The sequence below is a fragment of the Haliotis cracherodii genome, unplaced genomic scaffold (assembly GCF_022045235.1).
Source record: "Haliotis cracherodii isolate W230 unplaced genomic scaffold, xgHalCrac1.p SCAF_19, whole genome shotgun sequence".
Taxonomy (NCBI): domain Eukaryota; kingdom Metazoa; phylum Mollusca; class Gastropoda; order Lepetellida; family Haliotidae; genus Haliotis; species Haliotis cracherodii.
In genome coordinates, this window is record NW_027266274.1 from 19317641 (window position 1) to 19326923 (window position 9283).

General features: G+C 38.1%; 1 protein-coding gene across 2 annotated transcripts in view; it reads right to left on the reverse strand.

Moving 5' to 3' along the window:
• Window positions 1–5385, reverse strand: part of LOC139466840 (dihydropyrimidinase-like) — a 131507-nt gene extending 126122 nt beyond the window's left edge. For both annotated transcript variants that reach the window (XM_071248552.1, XM_071248551.1), the window contains exons 1-2: window positions 5257–5385; window positions 4618–4989 (exon numbers count right to left, since the gene is read on the reverse strand). In XM_071248552.1, coding sequence (XP_071104653.1) covers window positions 4618–4887 — 270 coding nt within the window. In that variant the 5' untranslated portion in view covers window positions 4888–4989; window positions 5257–5385. The remainder of the gene's footprint in view (window positions 1–4617; window positions 4990–5256) is intronic.
• Window positions 5386–9283: the final 3898 nt, after the last annotated feature.

Genomic DNA, 9283 nt, shown 5'->3' on the forward strand with positions numbered 1-9283 from the left:
CATGGCAGGTACTCATGACATACACAAATATGAATTTCAAAATATTGCAAAACGAATGTATTCCTAATCCCCAAAACATTAAAGTTGTTAATTAAATAATTAAACAATACAACTTTGTAATTTATTAATGATTTGGCTATAAACAGCAGATCAACAAATTATTAATAATAAAGAATAATAATTGATTAAATAATGAAATAATTAAACATGTTTAAACTTTGTATTATTTCAAAGATAAGGCAGACCAACAAATACTATCAATATTTTCTGAAGCACACTCTGGGTCAGTCATTCCTCCCATATCTAATAGCATTGCAATTCCTGTCTAACTCACATTGATTGCACAACAGCCATTAAGTAATTAATCAGCAATTAACCATTTTGTTGAGTGAGTCAGCGACGTGCTGGCTACCCAATCAATCAGTGAGCGAATGAGAGTTCATCAAGGTAGGGACTTATAAACTTTGGGGGGGGGGGGGGGACAGAAAGGGAATTTTGAAAGAAGCCAATTTAGACGGAGCACTGTCGAGATCCATCTGTTGTAGCTGAGTGAGTGAGTGAGTGAGTGAGTGAGTGAGTATAGTTTTACGCCGCTTTTAGCACTATTCCAGCAATATCACGACCAGGGACACCAGAAATGGGCTTCACACATTGTAACCATGTCGGGAATCGAACCCGGCTCTTCAGCGTGACGAGCTAATGCTTTAACCACTAGGCAACCCCACTCCCCTGGTTCATCTAAAGGGACAAGACATATTCTGTTTGATTCAAACTGATCTTCACATAAACAAGTAACAAGTAGTGTTTGATTCCACTCGGATTAAGACCCGTGAAGATCAGGAGTAGAATTGGTCTTTAGCAACCCATGCTTTCCGTAAAAGGCGACTACACTTGTCGTAAGAGGCGACTAATGGGATCGGGTGGTCAAGCTTGCTGACTTGGTTGATGCATGTCATTGTATCCCAATTGCGTGGATTGATGCTCATGATGTCAATCACTGGATTGTCTGGCCCAGACTCGATTATTTACAGACCGCCATCATATAGCTGGAATATTGCTGAGTGCGGCGTTAAACAACAAACAAAACCTGGTTAAAATGGATCCTGAGCAATAATAAATCCAGTCATAATATATCCACATTGACAGTGGGATAACTCAACATTGAATGTAACTCAATCACATAGTTAATGCTTGTTCTAACATACCCACCATGTCTCATGTTCACAATTGTGCTAATTACAACATCTAAAACATAAGCAAAGGGGTATCAGACTGTGAAGTCCCCCTTTAAAATATGTTCCAAAGTAAATTATATACAGTAAACTATGGTTATAATGAACACGCTTATAACAAACTGATGGATATAAGGAACATATTTTGGGGTCCGGCCATTTGCTGTATATATGCTGTTTATATGCTTATAACAAACTACGGTTATATCGAATAAACTTAGAGGTCCCTTTGAGTTTGTTTTAACCGTAGTTTACTGTACATAGTAAAGTAATTAGACTCTTTCATTATGATCTGATATCATCGTCACCCTATCATTAGCAGACAGTCAGCATACCGGTTCAATCAAAAATAAAAAACAACAACCTGCAATAAACTACTACCTGAATTGAGTAAACAATAACATATTCTCACATATCCCATATTCACCGTATCAAACACCCTGATCCAAAAAGCACCCCTGACAAACTTCTACACCAATATGTAAGTAGTCTATAAGACGGAAAATGTAAATGACAGTCTGTATTTTCTTGTCTACGTTAAACATTTTTACAGAAAACAGGACAGGTAAATAATTGACATTTGAACTATGTTAGTTCACTACCACTTCATGAAAAGAAACAAATCTGACTCATCCTGTATGATTTTTGATAAGTGCCTCTTTGTCATTTTCTAAGCGCCCAAGGCAATTATTACGGCAATTGCAGTAAGTATTACATGTGTTTAATGATCCATACAGAAAACTATTGACATTATTGTTTTTTCGATATGAAAAGATGTCATAATCTCCTGAGTCATAACAGTGTGTTATATCAGCCGTAATCAACCGAGGTGTCATATTGAGGCTGACCAATCACAACAGTGTACTGAATGTGAGCTTATTGGAGAGCTGGCCGATACCATCCCCACACAATCACAGTTTTCTTGACCTTTCAATATTCAGCTAACACTGAACCATGAGATATCCACTGGGGCAGACAAGTATGAAAAGTGCACCAAAACTAAATCTCCAATAAATCAGGATGATTCACAGCCTATAGATCCAGGGACAGGGTGATTCTTAAGATAGACGCTGGTACAAGGATTACACTTGAGCACTCCATGTGGAAGTGTCAGCTCTGTGATGGATCATGTACACAAACCTTTAACATGTACTAAGATTTGACAACATCATCAATCAATGAATGCATTATCTGAAAAATTCACACAATTTAAGTTACTTCTGTTTCAATATGAAGTTCATCCCTTCATTTACACACAGCTCTACTTACAGGTCCTGAGGACTGCCAACACTCAGACAGTGACTTCACTAATATTAATCTTATTGACACCATGTACACACACCTTTATACATCTATACAAATGTCCTACACAGTCTCCTGACTGCTACTTTCACTGGATGCAAAATATCATGTGAAGACAGTCCCACTTCTGAAATGTAATGTGATTTGGAACTGTACATTCATTCATTCATTCATTCATTCACTATGACAGTTGATACACAGTAATGGTCACCTCCATTTGAATCATAATGATCACCAGTATGTGTCTTGTATGTAGTGGCCATAGGAATTCCGAGTCACGTCATGGGATTCAAACCTCAGACCTATACCAGACTTCCGACAGTAATAGTGCTGTGATTGCTGTGTGAAACGCGGTGTTGGGATAACAAGGACACACTATTTTTTACCATCGCATATTGGAACCATATATCACCGCAGTGTATATTAGTGTATATTGGTACCGTATATCAACACAGTGTATATTGGTACCGTATATCACCACATTGTATATCAGTACTGTATATCACTGTGTTTACTGGTACCAGATATCAGTGTATATTGGTACCATATATCACCACCGTATATCACCACAGTGTATATTGGTACCGTATATCACCGCACTGTATCACCACAGTGTATATTGGTACCGTATGTCACCACAGTGTATATTGGTACCGTATATCAACACAGTGTATATTGGTACCGTATATCACCACAGTGTATATTGGTACCGTATATCACCACAGTGTATATTGGTACCACATATCACCACAGTGTATATTGGTACCATATATCACCACAGTGTATATTGGTACCGTATGTCACCACAGTGTATATTGGTACCGTATATCACCACAGTGTATATTGGTACCGTATATCACCACAGTGTATATTGGTACCACATATCACCACAGTGTATATTGGTACCGTATATCACCACAGTGTATATTGGTACCGTATATCACCACAGTGTATATCGGTACCGTATATCACCAGTGTATATTGGTTCCGTATATCACCACAGTGTATATCGGTACCGTATATCACCACAGTGTATATTTGTATTGTATATCACCACAGTGTATATTGGTACCATATATCACCACAGTGTATATTGGTACCGTATATCACCACAGTGTATATTGGTACCGTATATCACCACAGTGTATATTGGTACCGTATATCACCACAGTGTATATTGGTACCGTATATCACCACAGTGTATATTGGTACCGTATATGACCACAGTGTATATTGGTACCGTATATGACCACAGTGTATATTGGTACCGTATATGACCACAGTGTATATTGGTACCGTATATCACCACAGTGTATATTGGTACCGTATATCACCACAGTGTATATTGGTACCGTATATCAACACAGTGTATATTGGTACCGTATATCACCACAGTGTATATTGGTACCGTATATCACCACAGTGTATATTGGTACCGTATATCACCACAGTGTATATTGGTACCGTATATCACCACAGTGTATATTGGTACCGTATATCACCACAGTGTATATTGGTACCGTATATCACCACAGTGTATATTGGTACCGTATATGACCACAGTGTATATTGGTACCGTATATGACCACAGTGTATATTGGTACCGTATATGACCACAGTGTATATTGGTACCGTATATCACCACAGTGTATATTGGTACCGTATATGACCACAGTGTATATTGGTACCGTATATCACCACAGTGTATATTGGTACCGTATATCACCACAGTGTATATTGGTACCGTATATGACCACAGTGTATATTGGTACCGTATATCACCACAGTGTATATTGGTACCGTATATCACCACAGTGTATATTGGTACCGTATATCAACACAGTGTATATTGGTACCGTATATCACCACAGTGTATATTGGTACCGTATATGACCACAGTGTATATTGGTACCGTATATCACCACAGTGTATATTGGTACCGTATATCAACACAGTGTATATTGGTACCGTATATCACCACAGTGTATATTGGTACCGTATATCACCACAGTGTATATTGGTACCGTATATCACCACAGTGTATATTGGTACCGTATATCAACACACGTCATGCAGTAGTTACCTCATCACCACGGTCCCACGGTTTGGCTTCCACCACGACATATTGTTGTGGAGCTATTATCTCCTCCACCGGAACTGGTTCCTCTTCCATCTTTTCCGGTTCCTCTTCCGCCTTGTCTGGTTCCGCCTCTGGTTCCTTCTTCTTCTTCTGATCGCCAGTAAATTCTAGCGACTTACTTGAATAGGCGTCAGGTACAACGTCAAAGAATGAATTCTTTACCCTAGGTTTAGGGTTGGGATGAGGTTTAAAAAAATCTGGCTCTTCTGCCATATTCTACCTGTCCAAACTGATTAATCACAGTCTCTGACACAGCTTATGTGACCAATCACAGTCTCTGTCACAGCTTAAGTGGCCAATCTCAGATTGCTTCACCTGAGAAAATGTAAATGGAATTGAACAATTTTACCTACTGAAATCACAAGACCCACTGTATCAAGGTGTTGGATTAGGATGCTTATGTAGAGCACAAGGAGCACGTGGAGCAAGGAATGCCCTGGATGAAAATAGCAAATACTACGACATAACTACACAGGCAGAGAACTTGGAGCAATAGTATAAAATAATCAATGAATCACCTATACTTATATGTGAATCGAGCATGAATCAATACTTGGAGAAATTCCACATGCAAACACCAACCTTGAAGAGGATGGAGGTATTGTCGTGTATTCAGCTTGAAATCCTATCTTAAGGACAGAGGGAGAGAGAGACAGAGAGAGGGTCTCACAACGGGCTCAACCATAACATTCTACCCTACAACACCATCTACAGTGCAGAATAGCAGCTGGGTAATACACAGGCGGTATGCTTGTTCAGGGCTCTCTGCATATATAAGCAGCCGGCACTGCCTAGAGTTTCAGACATGTCTGCCAAGCAGCAGCAGCAGCACAACAGACTACCAAGGGATAACTCAAGCTCCTGTTGTATTGGTTAAAGGGGCATTATGAGGCTATATCGCCCTGGTAGATATGGTGTGGTCAGATGGGGGAATAAATTATTAAGATTTTATTGATGTGATTGGTAAACTTCTGTATGGCATGGTCTGGCATAGTCTGTTTTGTCCGAGTCAGCAGAGAAATGGGAGGGTTACTTGTGGGAAGTCCACATGTCATAGGACTCAGTCACGTAAAGGTGAATCATGAAACAACTGCTTTATTGATTCATTTGGGTAAAGATGGTATCAATATTTAACACATACTATTCCATGTCAAGTTGGAGGCAAATGTTTTGAAGAAAATCAGTAAATAAAAAAAAGGAATTTAATATCAGATATGAAAATTCATTCATCCTGAAGTAACTGAATATTTACTCTATCAATATATAAATAAAATTAACAAAAGTTCAATATTTACTAGTAATCAGATCTAGTCTGTCTTTAAATGTACAAAGCATGCAATATAAACAATTGAACATTTTATAAATATTAAACACAAATAAACATAACACTAATACTTCAACTATTTACATTTTAAAGTCAAACCTCATGCATATGGGTTCAAGCTTTCTAACCAACATTTGTGTTGTGTATTACTGTTAATAGTTACAAGTGCAGAGATCTATCTTTGGCAACACTTTTACATTTTTAGCTCTGAAAATACACAATTAGAAATTAAAATTTATATTTTTTTATTTTATTTGACCAACTTTAATGTACATACTAAGTTTGAGTAACAATTAACCTTTTGACTAATAATTGATCAAATGCATTGTTTGAGATATGTTAACAAAAATATTTGAAATCCTGCATATTAAAGTAAAGTATAATATAAATAAATAATATAAATAATATAATATAAATAAGTAATTAACAATTCTTTGTGCTCTTTGAGTATGATATCCAGGATGGAAAAAAAGCCCTACGAATGGATTATCATTGTCCTCCTCTCTTCAATAATTCTCCTTCATCATCATCATCATCATCATCTGAATATTATTATTATTATTTTTATTATTTTTATTATTATCATTATTATTATTGCCACCAAACTAACCAACCCAAACAACCTCACGCCAAATAAACTAGTGAGCTGCACACGCAAATCTTTACATCAATTGACCCATCAAATTGGTAAGCAAAAATCTGTACATATAACCAAGGAAAGTGTGGCCCTAAATTGTGAATAATCCACTCAGTAAATAACATGTTTCCATAGCAACCTAATGTTAATAACAACATATTATAACATTCAGGACACCCCCAACTTGACATCATTATAATCACATCATATCCAACATTACAAACTCCACATCAGCTTCAAATATGTCACAAACAGCAGGACAACTAATTAATCCACCACACCAGTCCACGTGACTCTGTTAGCTTTGCTCAAATTGAACATTCATATAATTAAAATAATTGTCTCCTTATAATGTCTGAAAGTGAGGCGAAAAATAAATAAAGTCCAGAGCATATGCTATGTTGGGGTGATTTGACGATAAACAGACAGTTATGGGCGGTTGCAGCGAAAATCTTCATGCCTAGAAACCGAGTTATGAACAGTAGCTGCATCCTTAATGCCGCAATGTCATAAACTCTTCCCCCAATTTCCTAAACCTCCATAAACCTCTTTCACATATGTCAGTATTTAACTAGATGTAAAATCCTTTTAACATACAGATGCTTTAAAAATAAATCTGAAGCATCAAGATCGCCGCACGTTCACTTGTGGGAACCTCACTTTTGAGGGCTTAAATGAAATGTGAAGGGCTTAAAGTTTGTATCCATCCAAAAATGTTATGTTTGAATGTCAGGGAGATGGCATGTCTGTGAAATGGAGACTTCCGCTAGATTAAGTAAGTTAATTAAGTTAAGTGGTTTGATTATTAGCAAAGCTTAAAAATTTGAAGTTTAATTGAATCTTAAATGGTTTAAGTGTGGGATGCACTCCCATGTGTAGAAGGCGTACCAGGAAGCTGTGATCAGGGATAAGATGTATGTCTTCCTTACTGTAATCGTAACAGTCTGCTCAATTTTCAGTAAAATTTGGGTTTAATGTTGCATTCAAGATTACCGCGCTTACATATCTACGTGTGTGTGTGTGCGCGCATGTGCATGCCTGTGTGGCTGCTTGTGCTAGTCCACATTAATGACGGTTTTAAAGTGCTTGCCCACTGAGATACCATACTGCAATTTAACATGAATACCCCACTCAGACACAGTGTACTGACTCCAAGCTGACCAGTCCTTGCATTCTCCTTATGCTGAGCACCAGGCAGGGAAATAACAAGTACCATCTTTCAATATCTTTTGGTATGACGTGGCCAGGGATTGAACCACCAACCTGCTGATCCCTGGGCAGATGCTCCTCACTAGACCATATAACTTTGGTTACCAGTAACCGTTGGATTCATCCATGTCATAAAGTTGGAGTTGAGAGACAAAACTGTTTCTGAACTTTAATCAACTTGTTGGGACAGCTGCCTTGTCCCCTGTTCCTCGAGTCAGAAAACCATTCACAGTTAAGAATGGCGGGTAACTGGGAAAATGACAAATTTTTCAGCCTAAGTAATAAAGACTGGTACACATGCACCTTAAATAGACATGTCAACTCACACAGAGAGGGGCAGTCAAGTGGCCAAGTGGTTAAAGCTCTGGCTTGTCATGCTGCAGACCTGAGTTTGATTCCCCACATGCGTGAAGCCCATCTCTACCATCCCAATGTCGTGATGTGGCTTGAATATTGCTGAAACCAGCTTAAACCCATACTCACTCACTCACCCACCCACCCACCTACTCACTCACTCACTCACTCACTCACTCAATGCCTTTACCAAAGGGCAGTATTTTTTATTTGTTTACAATATGAAACGATTTGATATATTTGATATGTTAAAAGTTATGTTTTATAGTTAAAAAATTCAAATATATCTTATAGTTAGATCAAGTATGTTTTTAAGTTAAATCAAGTATGTTTTTTCATTAGTGTGTTGTTTAAGACAGCAAGAGTGATTGCACCACATTGTACCCATTTGGGATTCAAACCATTGGTCTTCAGCATGACAAGGCAACACTTCACCCACAGGGCTACCTCTCCAACACTGGAACCATGGGACAGTCATCACCCTTGTGCACACTTCTCAGGGGGTCCAGTGACACATCTATGACTAACACTGACCTACCCCTGAAACAGTGTGGCCTCTCATGTTTGTGTGACTAAACCTTATTCATACAGATACGTCACCATGTGCAGCACAAAGCATGATAAACATGTGTTTATCATATTCAGTGTTGAGCTGATGGACAGTGTCATGAGGCCTGAAAGAGTGACGTGATTCCCATCGACATACCATATTTTAGGCGCTGACCCTAACTTTTTTTAACCATGACCTTAAATGAGAGCCCTTATGAAAATACAAAACTTTACAGTAGGTGTCCAACCACAGGTCTTTTTAGTGAAATTCATAAATATTCATTGTCCAAACTACCTTTCACCTCATTAAAAAATCCTGTAGTTGAATAAAAGCGATAAAACCCTTTCTATGGACCAAAGAACTACTAAAAGTAGAGTCAATTTTACGATTCCACTGTATCATGAGAATGTGTTTATAAATCACTATCAGATAGTAATGATACCAGGTGTTCGTGAAATTGTGAGCGTATCCTGCCCCACCGGAGGCACCCATGACAAACACATGCAAATGCAAGTCAATTGTCCACCTGCATAAA